The 20,470-nt window shown below is 51.6% G+C and overlaps 2 protein-coding genes across 3 annotated transcripts; both read left to right on the top strand.

The window, feature by feature from the left end:
- Positions 1-10,050: 10,050 nt before the first annotated feature.
- LOC142082142 (placenta-specific gene 8 protein-like) lies at positions 10,051-13,710 on the top strand. 2 transcript variants are annotated; one of them, XM_075149950.1, is made up of 5 exons: positions 10,051-10,161; positions 11,939-12,058; positions 12,277-12,401; positions 13,188-13,291; positions 13,555-13,710. In XM_075149950.1, coding segments are annotated over exons 2-5 (336 nt in total). In that variant the 5' UTR covers positions 10,051-10,161; positions 11,939-11,952; the 3' UTR covers positions 13,556-13,710. The 2 variants fall into 2 exon arrangements, with proteins under 2 accessions (XP_075006051.1, XP_075006049.1); XM_075149948.1 differs by lacking the exon at positions 13,555-13,710 and having other exon boundaries at positions 13,188-13,295.
- A 1,258-nt stretch (positions 13,711-14,968) lies between these two features.
- Positions 14,969-19,687, top strand: LOC142082501 (placenta-specific gene 8 protein-like). The gene is made up of 5 exons (XM_075150622.1): positions 14,969-15,082; positions 18,311-18,455; positions 18,695-18,819; positions 19,168-19,271; positions 19,602-19,687. Coding segments are annotated over exons 1-5 (405 nt in total). The 5' UTR covers positions 14,969-15,052; the 3' UTR covers positions 19,603-19,687.
- The last annotated feature ends 783 nt before the right edge of the window (positions 19,688-20,470 follow it).

The raw sequence follows: 20,470 nt of genomic DNA, 5'->3' as shown, positions 1-20,470 counted from the left end.
TCCTCCTCTTCCTTTTCCAAATGTTCTTCCACAGTACGTTGAGATAACAAATGCTTTAGGAGGCAGCAGGAAGGTCAAATGTGCCTTGCAAAGGCAAACATGAAACACTGGCAGTTGCTCAGCGAAACAGAAAACTCTGTAACCAACACAAACGCTTGCCTTTGTGTGCTCCCATTGTACTCTGTAGAAAGGTGTATCAAAGCAACACCAGCTCTTTGTCCTGGAGTAGCCGTATGTAGGTAGGGGTGCTAGTTCCTGTGAGGATATGGGGAAGGGTTGCCAAGGCATCAGCAGCCCTTTTTGGTGGGGCTGGATCTTTGACTCAGAAGCCCACTTGGGACAGTGGCACACGGGAGCTTTCACACTTACCTTTGCCAGGGGGAAGGACTCGCCATAGGGTCATCCAAGGCGAATTGTGCCTGGATTTTGCTATTCGTGTATTTCTTGGTAAATATGGTATCGTTAATGCAAGGGGGTCAGATTTTTCCCTCCCTTTAATTTCAGGAAAGTATGTGCTGCAGGCACCTAGCTCAGGAACTGTGGTGTGCAAACAGCATGGGCCAGAGGACATGGGACAGCCAGCGAGGCTGGAAGCAGTCCGGCTGCAGGGGGTTACCAGGTCAGTAGGTCAGGCATAGCACCAGCCACTGGTAACGTGATGTGGGAACAAAAGGGGGGCTCGACTCAAAGTCAGAAAGGTGTGTCAGCGTGTGGAAAGATCAGAGCATCCTGTGGGCTGAAGTTACTAAAATGTCGGCTGAAAATTAAGGTAACCCATCACCTGTACCAGCATGGCATTGTCGTTATCCACAGTATTCAAGGAAGACACTGAAAGCACAACTGTTGTGATGAAGGGCCGGTGTGGTAAACAGAAGCAGGAGAATGTATTTTGTGGGTACTTCTTTGTTTTTTGCTTTTGGTGAAAGCAGGGAAAGGGCCATTAATTTGTTTCTAAACGCATCACAGTGCAAATACCAGGAGAGAAGATCCATTTAAGCTTCAAAACAAAGCTGACAAGAAAAAATGTGAATGTTAACCAGCCATGGATAATGCGAAGTTTTGGTACTAGCTGAAGGCTCCTAGCATATTGGAGAGGTGAGTTTCCTGCAATGCCTCCCTGTAGTTTTTGCTGGAGGCAAAAGGCCAGAGCAAATTTTAAGTGTGTGTGCTAGATACAGTACCAGAATTACAAAGGAAATCGCAAAAAACCTCATCGGTTTTACAGCACTTTTCTTTTCCTGGATGGTGGTGTTTAAAAAACACCACCCACCAACCCCCAGCCAGGCAGCTGTACACATGGTTTTGTCTGAGCTACGGAGGAAGAGGTCTAATACAAGAGGCGTCACGTGCACATGGAGGTGAAAAACAAGACTGCATCGAACTGAAGGTGAGCAAAGCTCTCCTCTGAAGAGGACTTGTGGTCACATGCACTCAGCAGGTGTGGAGCCGCACAGCTGCCCCCTCTTGCACATCACCTCTCCCAGTCCAACTCTCTCAGACTGCCTTCTCCCATCTGTCTTAAAAAGCATCTTTGTTATTAAGTAGTAAAGGCCCTTTTTAATCAACAGTACAACTTACTCTACTAAATAACATCCATATATTTAAAAAGTATTTATCGCATGTCAAATTCTGTTGCAAGGTGTGTTGGATGTTGTCGTGGTTTAAGCCCAGTCAGCAACTAAGCACCACGCAGCCTCTCACTCACCCTCCCTGCCCTGGTGGGATGGGAGGGAGAATCGAAAAAGCAAAAGTAAGAAAACTCATGGGTTAAGAACAGTTTAATACTTGAAGTAAAATAAAATAATAATAATATTAACAACAAATAGTAATGAAAAGTAAAACAACAAGAGAGAGAGAGAGAGAGGAACAAAACCCAGGGAAAAAAGCCCAAGTGATACAACTGCTCACCACCTGCTGAGCGATGCCCAGCCAGTCCCTGAGCAGCAATCGCTGCCCCCCGGCCAATTCCCCCGGTTTATATACTGAGCATGATGTCGTATGGTATGGTCAGTTTGGGTCAGCTGTCCTGGCTGTGCCCCCTCCCAGCTTCTTGTGCACCTGGCAGAGCATGGGAAGCTGAAAAATCCTTGACCAGTGTAAGCACTACTTAGCAACAACTAAAACATCAGTGTGTTATCAACATTCTCATACTAAATCCAAAACACAGTACTGTACCAGCTACTAGAAAGAAAATTAACTCTATCCCAGCTGAAACCAGGACAGTATCCACCCCTTATTCTATACCATCTACGTCATACCCAGGTCCTACACTTTCCAACACATTCCAGCTGATCACCACCACTTTTCTGTCTTTTGTTATATACACACAGATATCATTCCCTTAGTCTATGGGCCATCCCTCTAAAATGTCCATTAGGTTCATTTAGTCCATGACTTTGGGCTCCATCTGTCATAACAGTCTTTTCAGGGCAGGAGAGATGGTGTGTGGTGTTGGATTGTTGCATGCTGAAGCCAGTTCTGGCTCCATCACCACTGCACTTTGCTCGGTTTTATCAAAGTTCATTCCATATTAATCCAGGTGATTCTTACTGTAATACCATTGATATGACATTTAGCGACCATAGACGTGATGATATGCAGTATTATATAGCAATTAACATCCTACAATTCAGTTCATTGGCTATTTTCACCCAAAATTAAATCCCCTTGAGGTACACACCAGACTTCCCCATCCTTTCGCTTTACCCACCAAGTGCACCCAGGTCCTTGAGCAAAAGCAATCCCAAGAATGGGTTTTCCCTTGCCAGAGTCAGGAGTAACCTAGACCGTCTTCCCCAGCATATTTCTTATGTGCACGACAGGGACTTTATCCCCCTCTACAGTACGTAAGGGTTTTGATTGGGCAGGGCCAGTTCAAGTGACAGATCCCCTAGTGTTGACTAACCAGGTGGCTTTTGCTAAATGTGTATCCCAATGCTTGAATGTCCCACCACCCATTGCCCTCAGTGTAGTCTTTAGCAGTCCATTGTATCGTTCGATTTTCCCGGAGGCTGGTGCATGGTAGGGGATGTGATAGACCCACTCAATGCCATGCTCTTTGGCCCAGGTGTCTATGAGGGTGTTTCGGAAATGAGTCCCGTTGTCTGACTCAAGTCTTTCTGGGGTGCCATGTCGCCACAGGACTTGTTTCTCAAGGCCCAGGATGGTGTTCCTGGCGGTGGCATGGGGCACAGGATATGTTTCCAGCCATGTGGTGGTTGCTTCCACCATTGTAAGCACATGGCGCTTGCCTTGGCGGGTTTGTGGGAGTGTGATACAGTCAATGTGCCAGGCCTCCCCATAATTTATATTTCAACCATCATCCTCCATACCAAAGAGGCTTTACTTGCTTGGCTTGCTTGATTGCAGTGCATGTTTCACATTCATGGATAACCTGGGCAATAGTGTCCATGGTCAAGTCCACACCTCGATCATGAGCCCATCTATATGTTGCATCTCTTCCTTGATGGCCTGAAGTGTCATGGGCCCACTGAGGTGTAAATAATTCACCCTTATGTTGCCAGTCCAGATCCACCTGAGCCACTTTGATCTTAGCAGCCTGGTCCACCTGCTGCTTGTTTTGATGTTCTTCAGTGGCCCAACTCTTGGGTACGTGAGCATTTACGTGATGTACTTTTACAACCACGTTCTCTACCCGGGCAGCGATATCTTGCCACAATGCAGCAGCCCAGATGGGTTTACCTCTGCGCTGCCAGTTGTTCTGCTTCCATTGCTGCAACCATGCCCACAGGGCATTTGCCACCATCCATGAGTCAGTATAGAGATAAAGTACTGGCCACTTTTCTTGTTCAGCAATATCCAAGGCCAGCTGGATGGCTTTCACTTCTGCAAACTGGCTCGATTCAGCTTCTCCTTCAGCAGTTTCTGCAACTTGTCCTATAGGACTCCATAGAGCAGCCTTCCACCTCCGATGCTTCCCTACAATACAACAGGACCCATCAGTGAACAGGGCATACTGCTTCTCATTTTCTCATAGTTTATTATACAGCGGGGCCTCTTCAGCACGCGTCACCTCCTCCTCTGGGGATATTCTGAAATCTTTGCCTTCTGGCCAGTTCGTGATCACCTCCAAGATTCCTGGGCGACTGGGGTTTCCTATTCGGGCCCGTTGTGTGATCAGTGCGACCCACTTACTCCACGTAGCATCGGTTGCATGATGTGTAGAGGGGACCCTCCTTTTGAACATCCAGCCCAGCACCGGCAGTCGGGGTGCCAGGAGGAGCTGTGCTTCAGTACCAACCACTTCCAAAGCAGCTTGAACCCCTTCATATGCTGCCAATATCTCCTTCTCAGTTGGAGTGTAGCAGGCCTCGGATCCTCTGTATCCCTGACTCCAGAACCCCAGGGGTCGACCTCGATTCTCCCCTGGTGCTTTCTGCCAGAGGCTCCAGGTAGGGCCATTCTCCCTGGCTGCGGTGTAGAGCACATTCTTTACATCTTGTCCTGCCCGGACTGGCCCAATGGCTACTGCCTGAACTATCTCCTGTTTAATTTGTTCAAAGGCTTGTCGTTGCTCAGGGCCCCCTTTGGGCCTTCTTCTGGGTCCCTTGATAGAGAGGGCTTACAGTCTGACTGTAATTTGGAATATGCATTCTCCAAAAACCCACATCACCTAAGAAGGCTTGTGTTTCCTTTTTGCTAGTTGGTGGAGACATGGCTGTTATTTTATTGATCACATCCATTGGGATCTGACGACGTCCGTCTTGCCATTTTATTCCTAAAAACTGGATCTCCTGTGCAGGTCCCTTGACCTTACTTTGTTTTATGGCAAAGCCGGCCTTCAGAAGAATTTGGACTATTCTCTCCCCTTTCTCAAAAACCACTTCTGCTGTGTTGCCCCATACGATGATGTCATCAATGTATTGCAGGTTCTGGAGCCTCACCCTGTTCCAGTGCGGTGTGGATCAGTCCATGGCAAATGGTAGGGCTGTGTTTCCACCCCTGGGGCAGTCGGTTCCAGGGGTACTGGACGCCCCTCCAAGTGAAAGCAAACCGTGGCCTGCATTCTGCTGCCAAAGGGATGGAGAAGAACGCATTAGTGATGTCAGTTGTGGCGTACCACTTGGCTGCCTTTGACTCCAGTTCGTGTTGGAGTTCTAGCATGTCCGGCACGGCAGCACTCAGTGGCGGCGTGACTTCGTTCAGGCCACGATAGTCTACTGTTAGTCTCCACTCTCCATTGGACTTTCACAATGGCCATATGGGACTGTTAAAGGGTGAGCGAGTTTTGCTGATCACTCCTTGGCTCTCCAGTCGATGAATCAGCTCATGGATGGGAAGCAGGGAGTCTCGGTTGGTGCGGTATTGCCGCCGGTGCACCGTTGTGGTAGCAATTGGTACCTGCTGTTCTTCAGCCCTCAGCAACCCCACAACAGAAGGGTCCTGTGAGAGACTAGGCAAGGTGGACAGCTCTTTAATTTCCTCTGTCTCCAAGGCAGCTATACCAAAAGCCCACTGATACCCTTTTGGGTCCTTGAAATACCCTCTCCTGAGGTAGTCTATGCCAAGGATGCACGGAGCCTCTGGGCCAGTCACCATGGGGTGCTTCTGCCACTCGTTCCCTGTTAGGCTCGCTTCGGCCTCCAACACAGTTACCTCTTGGGATCCCCCTGTCTCCCCACACAGGAACACAAATGGGTTCTGCCCCTCTATAGCTTGATGGCATCAGGGTACACTGTGCACTGGTGTCCACGAGAGCCTTATACTCCTGTGGATCTGATGTGCCAGGCCATCGAATCCACACAGTCCAGTGAACCCGGTTGTCCCTTTCTTCCACCTGGCTGGAGGCAGGGCCCCTCTAGTCCTGGTCATCGTATCCGTTACTCACTTCAGGTAAATACGAATTGAAGTCCCTTTATTAAGGTCAGGAGTAAGATCAGCCTTTTCTACTGTCTGGGGAACTGCTCACTGGAGACTGGAGCAGCAGTTTTCCTGGAAGAACCCCCTTCTGTGGTTGCTTTTCCTTGCAACTCATGTACCCGTGCCTCTAGGGTTGAGGTAGATTTTCCATCCCACTTCCTCATGTCCTCTCCGTGGTCACGCAGGTAGAACCACAGGGTGGCCCGGGATGTATACCCCCTATATCCTCCCTCTGTAGCAGAGGGACACTTACTCCTAATAGCTGAGATACTGGTCTGTTCAGGTGGGGAGTAGGATCTATCCTCTTTGAGCTGCTGACCTCATGTTTGGGTGTCTGCAGCACAGGGGGTTCAGGTGGCTTGCGCAGATGGCAATGCACTCCCCCCAGCCATAACCCCAGTGCCGTTTTCTGTCTGATCAGCCAGCCGAGTGGACCCACTCCACTGTGTATGTGTCCTTGGCGTGGGAGGGATGAGGGACACACAGGTGTGGGCATGGAACAGCTCTCTCTTTGTACCAACTGCAGTCACTTCATTTTTGGTGACATCTGGTCATTTGGTGAATCTGACCCTCAGCCGTATTTCTAAGGGCTGTGAAAATTCCCCTAGCACTTGCTCAGCTCCTTTCTCCTCCGACTTTTTTAGTTGCAGGGATTTTCCTTTCGCCTGAGTCATTCCAAGTTGTGGGAAGGAGGCAAGGTTTGGGGGAGAGGTGCTCTTCCATTGAACCAGCTGAGACATCTGGAAAAAAAACAGTTTAAGATGCAGAAGCCCTTCTCCGTGTCTGAAACAAAACCCTGTTGAAACCCTGAGGTTGTTACTCTGCCTCTTGAAAGGGCTGGTGAGACCAGAGCTTTGGAGAGAGGCCCCCAGACTCCCTTCTCCGCCAGGCAGCCCCCCCAGATCTGCACAACAGCGGGCTGGGCTTACAGCAGACCCTCTCTAACTGAACCCACTTCTCACCACTCAAGACACCAGGGTTTGTGTAACCAAGACCACAAGGCAGCGTACCGGGGAAGGTGGCTTTCCTCATTTGTGGTAGTGTTTTAAGTTGCGTGATGGAGTTGTTTCAAATGGTACAGAGAACAGGTGGGAATGTTTGCCTGTGGATGGCATTGGCGTAAAATGGAATAAACTAATTTCTGGTTGCCACTTGTCTGTAGAATACAATGGTAGACCGCATAATTTATACTTTGTTCTTTGCAGAGAAAGCAAAAATGTGTTCAGGGAGTTTTTTTTAATCTGTACTCCTAAATCTTTATCGAAATTGCATTTACTGTAATACACGTTAAATTGGTGAATACTAATTTCAGCTTTATTTTTCCGTTGTCTGCTTGGAAATAATCTTTTACCATGTGGAAAAAGGCATTACAGGTTTGGTTTTGTTAGCATGTTTCCTTTCTTCCTAGCTATTGAGACATTTTGGTCTTTGTTGTCTTGCTGTGGCTAAGAGAGGCGTGCTTTGCAGCCGACTGCCCATCTTCCTGCAGTGCCACTTCACAGACTCAGAGAAGCTGCACGTGAAGGGGACCACAGCTACCAGCCACCAGCAGAGCCCCAGTCAGGCCCCGTGGTGAGCTCCAGCCAGAAACCACAGCAGCTGCGATGGGAGGCAACGGGCACTCCTGGCCAGCACTGGGTGAGGATGATGTTCTTGCTGTGAGTTTCAGGAGTTCGTGTTTTGGTTTCGCTGGTGAGATTTTTGCAGGGTTTTTTGTCCAACTTAAATGCTGGGTGAAGGGAATGAGCTGAGGTAGGTAGTTATGGTGGTGTTTTCTCAGGTTGACAAAGGGCAGTTACACTTTGTTGCACCAGGATTGCAGGTAGAAGTGGGCTGCTTTTCTGTGGAAGAAAAGCACTTGCAGGGCCTGGTTGCTCAGACAGTCACTGTCACCCTGTCATGGTTTAACCCCAGCCAGCAGCTAAACCCCACAGAGCCGCTCGCTCACCTCCCCCCCCCGGTGGGATGGGGGAGAGAATCGGGAGGGCACAAGTAGGAAAACTCCTGGGTTGAGATAAAAACAGTTTAATAATTGAAATAAAACGAAGTAGAACAGTAATAGTAACAATGATAACAACCACAATAGCAGAATATACAAAGCAGGCAATACACAATGCAACTGCTCGCTGACCACGTGTCACGAACGGGGTGCGAGCCCCCACCCCACGTCCCTCCCCCCCCCCCCCGTTTTTATACTGAGCATGATGTCACATGGTATAGAATACCCCACTGGCCATCTGGGTCAACTACCCTGGCTATGCTCCCCCCTCCACAGCTTCCCCTGCACTTGGCAGGGCATGGGAGGCCAAAAAGAGAAACAAAAACTCCCCCGTGCAAGCACCACCCAGCAACAGCCAAAGCATCAATGGGCCATCAATGCTCCTCTCATACCAAACCCGAAACACAGTACACCCCCAAGCTACTGGGAAGAAAGTTAACTCTGTCCCAGCCGGAACCAGGACACACCCCAGTTCTGAATAGAGGACAGACTGTTAAAATCCTTAAAATGTTGCTGATTAGCTTTTTTTTTAATGTGGTTTCCCCCATACTGACTGTGCATTTCAGCTTCCCATTTCCCTCCCTCCCCAGCAGACTTCTAGGCTAGCTGGCATTTTGCATGAGCCTATTCTAGCCAGACGGTGGGATGTCAGGTATCTCCTTTTCTAGAAAGCGTCTGCTGAACTACAACTTTTTGCAAATCTCAATTCCCACAGCCTCTTGCAATGTTTTTGCAAAAAAAAACGTGTGTACGAACCAGCCAGGAGTCAGCCAGGCAGGCCTGTCATAAAACAGGGACAGCCGCAGTTAAACTTTGGAGCTGTTGGCAGCCAAGGGGAGCATTTCAGGGCACAGCTCACTGTGACTTCTGGAGCACTATTGGTAAAATGCTCCAATTCATGCGCCATAAATCCCAGCCCGTTGACAAAGCTGGTAAGTTGCAGTTTAACCCGAACTTCTCCTTCCCTCGTTCTTGTCGATGGCGAAAGGGGAATGCACCATCAGCACTTCACGTGGGATGCTTTGAACTTGCGTTGCTCCTGGGCAAGCAGCCGCTCAGACCCACTCTGTGCTTTCCGCACATCCTGCATCATGCTGGGAAACAAAAACCACTGTGCTGCTGTCACAGCTTCTCTACAAAATGTGGAAGTGCATCCAAAACTGTCAGTGACTTTCATAGGATGTAAGCAGTTAAATATTTGGGGCATGTCAGTGAAGAAATAGTAAATATTAGTATCTCATAGAGGGAAATGGATGCCTGTATGGTTAATTTTACAATAGCTGGGCTATGTGGCTTGTGACAAGCACTTAGGGAATCAGCCTAATTTTTATAGAAATCCTCCATGTGGGGTGTATTTACTAATTCAGAAATGAAACCCCAAATGCATCCCTAAGAAGGAGCAGGGAGCACACTCGCTGCAGATGGAGGAGAGGATTAAAAGCAAAGGTACCATTGCATCCTGCTGCCTCCTTATCTGGGGCTGAATGAAAGTGGAGGAGGACAGTCGGGCCTGGGGCTTCCCCCCATCACAGTGTCATGGCACAGGGTGCTGACCCACAGGGAGTCACCCCCTGATGCAGATGGGTTTAGCTGTTGCTGGCTTTGACGGAGAGCGTTCTGTTTTGCCTCCTGTGTCAGCAGGTTGGGGCAGCGGCTTTTCTGAGTGCCACAGGGACATTTTGGCCACCCAGGAGCCCCTGCCACAGCCACCTTTCGCTGCCATGCTGCCTGAAGCCTGGTTGTGAAAGCAAGCAGGTCTGCACAACCCCTTCGTCCGAAGCCTTTTCCTTGAGGAAAGGGAAAAGCTCAGAGTGAAGCACCCTGAGGTGCTCTTCATTTAGTCTGGTCTGGGATCCAAGAAGTATGCTTTTTCTTTGGGGAAAAATGCGGGAAAAATGTCTATCCCAATGAATGCACATCATTCAGAGCAGTTCTCCCCCAAACAACAACCACATCTACACAGAGTAAGTTATGGGAATAAATGGTTGCAAAAAATGCAACCATTTTTTAAAAAGATGAATAGCAGTCTATGATTTAATTCTGGGAAAAGGAAAAAAAAAAGTGTTGTGCTCTGCACGTGTGTTAAGCCTGTAGTTATACCAACAGGGCACAGCTCCTGACCTCCCCCTCCTGTTACCTCCCACCATTATACTTACTCACTGCTGACTGCCAATAAAAGCCTCCAAGAGTGAGAAAGTTTAGTTTCGTCTTCCCCAGAGCCTCTTTGTGCAGGGCCCCGGCCGGCAAGGAAGTCTGCACTGACAGAGGCTGCTCGCCAGAAGGTTGGTTCTCTTAAAGCATGGAAATAGTAGCCTGGGAAGAGTGGGATAATAGTGCAAAAGTAGAGATTTTTTTTTTTCCCTGCTCAGCACATAATTTAAAGCAAAATATATAGCACATGCTTCTTGGGGAAGGGGGGAGGCTTTTAAAAAGTTATGCACAAAAGCTGGATTATGGAGAGGTTACTTCTTCTTTGCTGCTTTCTCCTGCTACCAGAATTGTATAACTGCGTTAAAGGAATCTGCCTGGTACTTTGCGCTCTGTTTAAATTGGGCTCTGTCTTGTCTACATGGATGCTCAAGACCAAATTCCGCTTAGCAAGGCTGCTTAGCTGTATGTGTTTTCTGGTAGGCTCAGAGGATGTGCTGGATGTAGCTGCTGTCCTGCAAAAAGCTTGGATGTCAGTCACTTTTATTTGTTGCTGCCTGGTCTCCCTGTGTATTTGCTGTCCTTTTGAATGGCGTGTGCTATTGGTGACAAGAGCGTCTTAATGTTGCAATCTCTTCATTAATGTTTGCCGCTAAGAGAGAAGAAAGTATGTGAATAATACTCGTATACAGAATACTGTGCATTTGTAAAAGTGTAGAAAGTAGAGAGATTTACCCTGTGTTGGTAGTATTGCTGTGGGTTGGCAGAGGGAAGTGCCTGGAGGCAACGCGTGCTCGCAGTTTCCTTCTGAACATACACCTGATACTGCCTCTGGCTGCATTCATGCTGGGCTTGCAGGCTGGCGTGTGCTGCCAGGTGAAGCCAGGAGTGGGATTTCTGGAGGAGCGTGTGTTGCCCCAAAGGGTGGAGAGGGATGGTGGTTCCCCCGCCGCCCACCCCAGCATCACCCACTTCATTTCAGTTTCTGTTCTGGCTTCTGAGCTCAAGAGCTGCGGGGGGAGGAGCCTGACCACCCAGCAGCATGGTTCTGCCTTTGCCAACCTGCTATTTCTAAGAAGAAAAAAAAAAACAAACCAACCCCAATTTGTAGCAAAAAGTCTCAACAAATGTGAGCAGGCTGTTTATCTTTTTTTTTTTCCTTCCCCTTTCTTCTATTTGTGCATAACTAGAAGAACTTGGCCTCAGGGCAAAACCTGCTTTTAATTGTTATCTGAGAATGTTTTGTGCTGTCTTTTAGTTGGCTGGGAGAACAGGAGCACTGAGATTATTGTGAGTTTTTTTTAGACCTGAGGTTTACTGGTTTTCAAGGTTTACTTGCTTGCTTAACTGCAGGAAGGCAAGGACTGGGCTTCAGACTTGGGACATAGCATTGAGTTTCTGCCTTTCTGGCTATCTACAACAAGAAACCGGAGATACAAGTTTTCTACAGTATCTTCTTGGCGTGGAGCCCGGCTTTGTTAGAGGAAATGCAAGACCACAGCTGCTTCTTGCATGCTTTGTACCATGCCAAAGGGATCTTGTGTAAAATATGCCAACTTCAACAACCGCAATGTCCGAGTCACTGACTTTAGCGTAGGTTCACTCCCTAGCCCTGCTTGGCACAAGGGAAATTGGTGAACTGTGCATTAGCGAAGCCTTTTTGGGGTGGAGTGGGGAACGTCAATGGCCTGATGCCATTTTGAAAGTTGGATAAAACGGCAGAAAATGCAAAAACCTTGAAAAGACACAAATACACGTAAGATATGGTTACGCTTCATCACCTCCAGCGGCAGTAAGGGAGCTGGGCCAAATGCCACCTGCTGAAGAGTGATAATGACCAGCTCGGTTGGGGAGATCAGACCGACCGCAGTTTTTTCACTAAATGTCCCGTTCCCCTCCCGTCTCTTTCAGAAGAGCATCTAGGAATGGCTGTCTCGACCGTCGTGACGATCCAGCCGCAGACAGCTCCCGCTGCCTCGAGGAGCATATGGCAGACAGGGCTGATGGACTGCTGCACCGACTGCAGCGTCTGTGAGTGCCTCGGGAGGTCCCATCTCTCAGCCGTCAGCAGTGACGTGCTGTGGTCGGTCCCACACCCTCATGGGACACTTTTATCGCCCCTGCTGCTCGGGTCGGTGGTGTGACAGCTACAGCCACGTAGCCTGATCCTCCCAGTTGCTCCCCCAATGCTGGCAGTGCTGGGCGGGCAGGCAGAGCCTCACCCGTTGTTGTGTTTCTCCCCCTCCCAGGCTGCTGCGGGATGTTCTGCTTCCCCTGCCTCGCCTGCCAAGTGGCCGGGGACATGAACGAGTGCTGCCTGTGCGGGACCACCGTGGCCATGAGGACCCTCTACCGTACCAGATACAACATCCCGGTCAGTGGTTAACCCGCCCCCTCACCGTGCTGTGAGGCTGAAAGGCAAGGTGCCCCCGAGGCCCCTCTTTCTGCACATCAGGGATGAGCATGGGGCAGCAGCACTCTCTGTTCATCATTTTTTTCACTTTCGTATCCTGCACGATGCTGGGAGCACAGGACAGGGCTTGGGACGCCCTCGGCTGTGCTGATCCCAGGACCGGTGCCCATCAACACATGTTAATCGGACAGAGCTCCCTCCCAGCACCCTTCACCAGGGGCACGTGTCCTGCCTTCAGCTGCTGCTGACCACAGTGGCTCGCAGAGTCTCAGCTGCTGCTTCCCCATGCCATCCCCAATCTTTGAAAGATGGGAAAGGTTTGAGATGATTGTGAGCAGACTAAAGAATAGATTAAGTCAGTTGCACAGATAAACATCTGTAATCAGATGTGGGAGAAAGGTGGACATTCGCATACAGCACATACGTGAAATGGTTTCTTCCCGCAAGGGTTAGTGCTGTTCCCAGTGCAAACCATGGAGGCCCAAGTCCAGTTTGCCCAATTTATCTCTTTCTGTGTGCGTTTTCCCTCGCATCTTAACCTCAGAAGCCAAAAGAGAAGTAGCTATCTGCAGCTTGCAGAAAGGGCTCCCTCCTTTCTTTCCACTCTGGGGAAAGTAGTGTCTGCTACTCGGGATGCTGCAGCCAGCCAGGAAACAACAGGCACAGACGTGGAATGTGATTAACGTTTTCTTGGCCGAAACATGGCTTTTGGGAAGCCTCCATCCCTAACCAATTTCTTCCTAACAGGGGTCCATTTGCTCTGACTTCTGTATCACCATGTGGTGCCCTGTGTGCTCCGTTTGCCAAATTAAGAGAGACATCAACCGGAGGAGGGAGATGGGCATATTCTGGTAAGCTGGGTGTGCTGGTGCTGGTGCTGGTTTATAAAGCTGCCAAGGGGCTTCCTGGAGTCTCTCCTGCCAACGCTGACGTAAGTCCCAGGGTTGCTGCAGTGGGGAAATGGCCATGGCCAGGTGACAAGAATGACCTGTCCTGCAGCAAAATGTTGCTGGGAACCTCATGCAGGCCGGGGGGGAGAAGGACTGGAGGGGACACACACGGTGTGGTGAGGCACGGCCCTGCTCCCTGACCCTCCTCTCCCGTCCCGTTGCAGATGCCACCGTCTTTGCTGTGCCCTGCAGAGCCGCTGTGGGCAGGAGTTGCCGCTGCCCTGGCTGTTGGGAAATGCACCACGGGGGGTTTGCCTTGATTGTGGTTGATTCCCCCTCCCCTGGGTAACACCAGCAATAAACAGCAGAGTTTGCCTTCTTGCCTGTGTGTGTGTCACTCTTTCACCATCTGAGAGCACCCATCCTTCTCCCGCTCCGTCTGTCTCAGCAGCCCCTGGGGCAGCTGAGATTTCCCTGCACCCACTGCAGAGAAAGATTTGCACTAGTATTTTGTAATTCGGTCAGCTTTTAGAAAGGGTGTTTAATACAGAGGAGGAGTCGGTGTTGTTCATCCAAGTTGTAAAATTTGGAAAAGTGACTTCTGCTCCAGGGCAGAGCTGGGGCTTCCCACAGGCAGGTGATGGCTGCAGGCCACTGAGTGCCGATTTGTCCCTGCTGCGGTGGCCCCATTGGCCGTCCTGGGCTGCTTGGCCAGTCCCACCTTTCTGAACATAAAGCCACTGGGATTTTTGGCTGCCTGGCACCAGCCCACCTCCTGCGTTGCTCCCCTACGGACCCTGGGTATGAATTCCCACCCACTTGCGATTAAAAACCTGGCTGGGTCGTGGGTTGGCCAAGTCCTCTCCATGGGCAAACCCTGCCGCCTCCCAGCCTCGGCCAGGCAGAGCATGCCTGCCTGCGCTGGGCTGTTAGCGATACACTCTCCGTCCAAAAGGTGGAGGTTACATCCACCCTCTCTCCATCACTCTCGGAGAGATGCTAAAGGATTTTTGATCGCTACAAATCTCCCCCAGCTTCGATCTCTAAGGAAATTACGGTATTTTTTTCCCCTCTCCCTTCACCTTCACCACAAAGCTTGTAAAGAGCAGGTAGAGGCTCTGTCAGTGCTGTGGGGTGGGTCTGCGTGGTGGCACTCCCACTTGCTTAAACCTTAGGTGGCCCAGACAGTTCTGCGGATGATCCCTGAAACTACAGAAAACTGCATTTTTAGCCTAAGAGAGGTAAAGGCCAGGAATGTGGAGAAGGGAGAGAAGAAATACCACGCTACCACCTCATCCCAGCACAGAGTGGTATGATTTTGTAGCTATACCTCGCGGCAGCCCCTGTGTCACCCAGTGGAGTTATGGTCAGTTCTTGCTGATGCTCAGGCTTAATGAAGGAAAGGTGCTGCACCTCCAGCGGCAGATCGCTTAAGGCAGCGCAGGAGCCTGAACGCAAACTGTCCTTCTCAGAAAACCGCTACCAAATGCAGTGTGTCCCATTGGGGCTCTAGGCCTGAGGGATGATGGGGTGGGGAAAGGTGACAGGGGCAGCAGGAGCCTGGCAGAAGCGGCAGCAGCCTTGCAGCAAGCTTGCAGCTGGCAGCGGGGAAGCTGCAGTTGCGCAAAGCAGCACCTAAGCCAGCATCTGGTCTGTTAGTCAAAGGTTGTTCACCAGGGAGCACCCAGAGCCTATAAAGGATGAGAACCAGGAAAAGAACACATGCCTCCCAGGACAAGAACAGCTCAGCCGGTAAGTACGGCTTGGCTTTGCTTTCAGCAGGAGCTGCGGAACAAAACCACGGAAACTGCTCGTGGCTGAAGCGGTGTTGCTGGCGAAGGGGAAGGGGTGGAAACAGAGGTGAGGTTTTCTACCTGGAAAACTACTTCAGAGCTAAACCAGAGCGTGCTGGGTGCTGCTGATAGGCATCTCGACAGAAGTGGGCAGCAGAGGTAAAGGACGGCAGCTCTTGCACTGTATTGTTCGTTTGTGCACATGTACATGTGCCTATACATAACAAAATGCTGCTTTACGACCTTGGTTATTTGTGAAATGTGGCTGCGTGCACCTCAGGATCTGTTTTGTTCCCGTCAGCCGTTCCAACACCCCTGGTGGTGCCATGGAGCTGTAGATTTGGGGGCACCTGGGGTGATACGCTGGGTGTGCTGGGCCCGGGCCATCTCTCAGGAGATGAGTGTGCGGCCGGGGCTTCTGCAGGCTGCTGCCTGCTCCGCATCGCAGCCTCCACCTGCGCAGGGACATGGTGCGCTCGTACTCGGGGAGAGGAAGGGAAAGTCCGTGTTCAGCCCTGCCTGCAAAGGGCACAGTGTGTGTGTGGCGGTGAGCACCGCTCGGCTGCATTTTCACCGTGCGCTGCTATTAATCTCATCATCTGGCGGTGCGGGAGAGGCACGGGAGGCTGGTGGGGTCCTGCCCCTAAACCTTCTCTTGCTGCTGCTCCCGCGCACACTTCTCCCTGTGGTCCCTGCGGTCCTGCCTGCTGCTGGGCATCTCTGTCCCTGCATGGGACCCCCGTGCTGTCCCTTCTTGGCGTCCCCACTGCATGGCCCGTCCGTGGTTTGTCCCCTCCCCTGCCCCTCCTGGCTCCTGCTTCTTCTTAAAGCATCCTGTGCCCAAGCTCCTCACAGGGGCTGCTGTTTTGGCGTGCTATGAGGTGTCACATCAGCTGCAGAGGTGGTGGGAATTACCTGGGGCCTCGTGCATGAACAAGCAGGGACAGCCGGCCAGGGCAGGGGCAGGAGGTGTCCGGCAAGGACCAACGGGCGCCGTGGCCCCTGCTGCACCCATGGGTGGTGGGGTTGCCTGCACTCCTTCCAAAGGTCCCTGCCAACAGCTAGGTGACTTGCCCCAGAGAGGGCACAGCAGCATTTCTGCTGCTCAACAGCCCTGTTCAGTAGCAGCAGGAAAACACCCTTGTCTTTTAATGCTCAGCAGGGGCTGGTGGCTGAAGCAATCCCACCAGCTGTCACTCGTCACCTAATGGGAGCAGATACCAGTGTCTCAGATAGGGTCAGCCCAGCCACGCTTCTGGTGCCTGCAGAAAGCTGCAAAAAGTCATGAGCAAATCACATGGAGACTTTTTACAAGCTTTCTTCCCTCTTACAGAGTAATTCAACATCCCTTTTCCTCTCCATGTACTACCAGGGGACAAGGGTGGGCCGTATGGCAACAGGCGGTTTCTGACAACAGAGATGTGTCCGGGTCAGTCTGTAAATGATGGGGTGCAGCAGGAGCTGCCGGCAGAGCCACTGACCCCTTTGCTGCCTGTTGATAACAGACAATACAAATACAAATGCAAAGCCTATATCTCTCTGGTGTTTTATGCGGGTAATGCGCTCGATGGCATCATCTGAGTGCTGGGCATAGTAATATATTTATTCCACTGTATTCCTTGTGTTCAATACTTAAGCTCTGTGTAGATGTGTAATTCTGATGTGAAAACATTCCCTTCATAGCGTGTTAAAAGAATTTACAGGGATTAATGCCATCATCCCTTGCTTCAAAATGTAAATGCTTCCCCTGTTTTTTCTTTTTCCTCCTCCCAGCGTCCTGAAACTCAGGCACTCCCTTGTCACACAAGGGCAGGGAGCCCCAGGGCAGGGAGGGGAGGGCTGCTCGGCGGGCACCCACCCAGCCATCACCCAGGCAGGCAGTGGTGCCGCCTGCGCAGGCAGGACAAACGTGTCAAGGCTGGGCAGGGGCAGGCAGGACACAAACTGTCCGAAGGTGCCCTGTTAAACACCCGTAATGCCCATGGCGGAAATGCCCGTGGGCTGTGCGGGGACGTGGTGGCTGGAGAGGACCTCCCCGGGGAGCTGCCCTGGGACCCCTCCTGGGCAAAGGAGCAGCAGCCCACGGTTACGGGGTCCAAAGCTCAGGCTGCTCTCCTGCTGCTGATTTCTTTCCTGAGGATGTGTAGCTGTGCATTGGGGGCGGGAGGGAGCCCTTGTAGCTGTAAGAGCACAGAAGCCTTTGCATCTCATCCCCGAGCTGCTTACTAGAGCGGTGCCGAGCTTGGGCACAGGGCAGGGAGCGTGTCTGCGGGAGCACCCTCTTTTTTTTTTTTTTTTTTAAATAAAAGCTCCAAAGCTGAAGTGAGAATGGCAGAGGGTGGTGTCGTGCCTTGCAGGGGGAAGCAAGGAGGGAAGGGGCTGCACGTGGAGGTGGAGGTGGTGGTGAAGTTGTTTCATGGGTCAGGTGGGTTTGGGGATGGTGCTGCGGGGCGGGAGCTCTGCTGCTCTCAGAGGCTGCAGCCCCTCACTGGAGAAGAATGGGCAGGAGTGGGGCTCCAGGGGCCGTGGTGGCCCCAGGAAGGGGAGGACGAGGATGAGGCACTGGTAGAGATAGGCAAGTGGAGGAGAGATGGAAACTGGTGACTGGGCTTAGGATGATGGAAATGGACAAGGAAAACCCACTGCCTTGAAGCCTGCTAAGAAGGCAGGTGAAGAAGGAAGGGAGAGGGGGAGGGGGAGGCAAACAGGCTGAGATGCTCAGGGAACAAAGCAAAGATTAAAGTGACTACTGAGAGCGTGGCAAAGCTAGGACTGAGCCGTAGTAGCTTTGGGACACTGCAAACATTAAAAAAAAAAAAAAAGAAAAAAAATATTTTAAGTAGATAATGGTGAAAGATGAACTGTGGATGAGAAGACAGGATTGAAGTGTTGAAGCACTGAGGCTCTGAAGCAGAAGGACCTCTGTTTTTACAGAGGTATTTTACTTGCATAGGCAGGGGGATGAGGTGCTGCTGCCTTTGGTGGGGGGCTGGTTTTGGGGAGGGCTTTGCTGCAAAGGACAGCAGCAGCTCCTGGCAGAGCTGTACCCCCCACTTTGCGGTGGGGGTGGCGATGCCCTGGTAGTGGGGACCCCTCAGGGACCTGTGCTGCTTTCTCTGTCTTCGAATGCAAGACACCCACCTCAGAAACAGCTGCAGCATCTTTCTCTGATGGCTTTTCCTTCCAGACTACAAACTGCTTGGAGGGACCTGACCCTGCGCTGGCAATGGCCTCTCACCATGTGATCACGGTCCAGCCCCAGTTTTCGGCTGCCCCGCAGGCAGGCGATTGGCAGTCGGGGCTGCTGGACTGCTGCTCCGACTTCAGCGTGTGTGAGTACGTACATACCCCTCGTTCCTGGTGTTGGCTCACGATGTGTTTCTGGTGTTTTCCCCGCTCCTTCTGCGGCATTGCCCCTGCTACAAACCCCACTTTTGTGGGTACCATTGGCAGAGCAGCTCTCATCTGAGGTCAAGAGCCATGGCTCCCATGGCCGCATCCCCAGCTGGCTTTCCTCGCTTTCCTCTTTCTTTGCACCCCTCAGCCAAGCCTGTGTCTCGCTGTCCCGCAGGTATTTGTGGAGCCTTCTGCTTCAGCTGCCTGGGGTGCCAAGTGGCCGGGGACATGGACGAGTGCTGCCTGTGCGGCCCCAGCGTGGCCATGAGGACGCTCTACCGCACCAGATACAACATCCCGGTCAGTGACCAACCGCGGGGCCTGCCCCGCTGGCAGCGACAGCCACGCGCTGGGTGCTGGGGTGCGGGCTCAGGGAAGGAGAAAGGGGTGCCCGAGGGAAAGAGCAGTGGCAGGGAGTTGCACGGGCAGCCCCTCAGGCAGGGAGCCGGAAGCACATCTGCATCCCTGCCGTGAGCCGGAGCTAATCCCGTCACACACCGCCTCATCCCAGTCCTCGCTGGGAACGAGCAGCTGTGTGCTGTGGGGCAGGGGTGAGCTGCCCAGGGGCATTGACGATGAAAAAGAGGAAGACTTACTTAAAAGCTGACGTGGGAAGGGGTTATTCACACAATGTCCCTTGCTCCGCAGGGCTCCATTCTGGGTGACTGGGCCTCCACCATGTGCTGCCCCATGTGCGCGCTCTGCCAGCTGAAGAGAGACATCAACTGGAGGAAGGAGCTGGGCATATTCTGGTAAGCTGGGCGTGCTAGCGCTGCTTTATGAAGTCACTGCTGCACACAGCCGAGTGGGTTCCCAGAGTTTCCCTTTCCCCTGACGCCCGACTTAAGACACAGGGTTGCTGCAGTGCTGAAACAGCAATGGCCAGGTGAAAAGGTGACCTGTCCTGCAGCAAAACGTTGCTGGGAACCTCTTGCAGGATGGGGGATCTGCTCAGGGCCCATCACCCGGGTCCAGTGAGGCAGGACTGGGGGACGGACAAACGGCCAGACAGACAGACACACACGCACGGTGTGGCGAGGCATGGCCTTGCTCCCTGACCCTCTTCTCCCATCCCATTGCAGATGCCACTGTCCTCGCTGCACCCTGCGGACCTGCTGCAGGCAGGAGTCGCCGCTGCCCTGGCTGTTGGGAAATGCTCCACAGGAGGTTTGCCTTGATTGTGCCTTGCAGTGCTGGAGGCAACGCGTGCTCGCAGTTTCCTTCTGAACATACACCTGATACTGCCTCTGGCTGCATTCATGCTGGGCTTGCAGGCTGGCGTGTGCTGCCAGGTGAAGCCAGGAGTGGGATTTCTGGAGGAGCGTGTGTTGCCCCAAAGGGTGGAGAGGGATGGTGGTTCCCCCGCCGCCCACCCCAGCATCACCCACTTCATTTCAGTTTCTGTTCTGGCTTCTGAGCTCAAGAGCTGCGGGGGGAGGAGCCTGACCACCCAGCAGCATGGTTCTGCCTTTGCCAACCTGCTATTTCTAAGAAGAAAAAAAAAAACAAACCAACCCCAATTTGTAGCAAAAAGTCTCAACAAATGTGAGCAGGCTGTTTATCTTTTTTTTTTTCCTTCCCCTTTCTTCTATTTGTGCATAACTAGAAGAACTTGGCCTCAGGGCAAAACCTGCTTTTAATTGTTATCTGAGAATGTTTTGTGCTGTCTTTTAGTTGGCTGGGAGAACAGGAGCACTGAGATTATTGTGAGTTTTTTTTAGACCTGAGGTTTACTGGTTTTCAAGGTTTACTTGCTTGCTTAACTGCAGGAAGGCAAGGACTGGGCTTCAGACTTGGGACATAGCATTGAGTTTCTGCCTTTCTGGCTATCTACAACAAGAAACCGGAGATACAAGTTTTCTACAGTATCTTCTTGGCGTGGAGCCCGGCTTTGTTAGAGGAAATGCAAGACCACAGCTGCTTCTTGCATGCTTTGTACCATGCCAAAGGG

This window comes from Calonectris borealis, chromosome 4 (assembly GCF_964195595.1).
Source record: "Calonectris borealis chromosome 4, bCalBor7.hap1.2, whole genome shotgun sequence".
Lineage (NCBI taxonomy): Eukaryota > Metazoa > Chordata > Aves > Procellariiformes > Procellariidae > Calonectris > Calonectris borealis.
Note: the sequence above shows the minus strand (reverse complement) of the source record. Positions and strands in the feature narration are given on the sequence as shown.

Excerpts from the sequence above, each read along its gene's own strand:
- LOC142082142 (XM_075149948.1), top strand. The coding sequence starts at position 11,953 with ATGGCTGTCTCGACCGTCGTGACGATCCAGCCGCAGACAGCTCCCGCT. Across the intron at positions 12,059-12,276 it reads CTGCACCGACTGCAGCGTCT|GCTGCTGCGGGATGTTCTGC; the intron begins GTGAGTGCCTCG and ends TCCCCCTCCCAG. Across the intron at positions 12,402-13,187 it reads GTACCAGATACAACATCCCG|GGGTCCATTTGCTCTGACTT; the intron begins GTCAGTGGTTAA and ends TCTTCCTAACAG.
- LOC142082501 (XM_075150622.1), top strand. The coding sequence starts at position 15,053 with ATGCCTCCCAGGACAAGAACAGCTCAGCCG. Across the intron at positions 15,083-18,310 it reads GGACAAGAACAGCTCAGCCG|ACTACAAACTGCTTGGAGGG; the intron begins GTAAGTACGGCT and ends TTTTCCTTCCAG. Across the intron at positions 18,456-18,694 it reads CTGCTCCGACTTCAGCGTGT|GTATTTGTGGAGCCTTCTGC; the intron begins GTGAGTACGTAC and ends GCTGTCCCGCAG.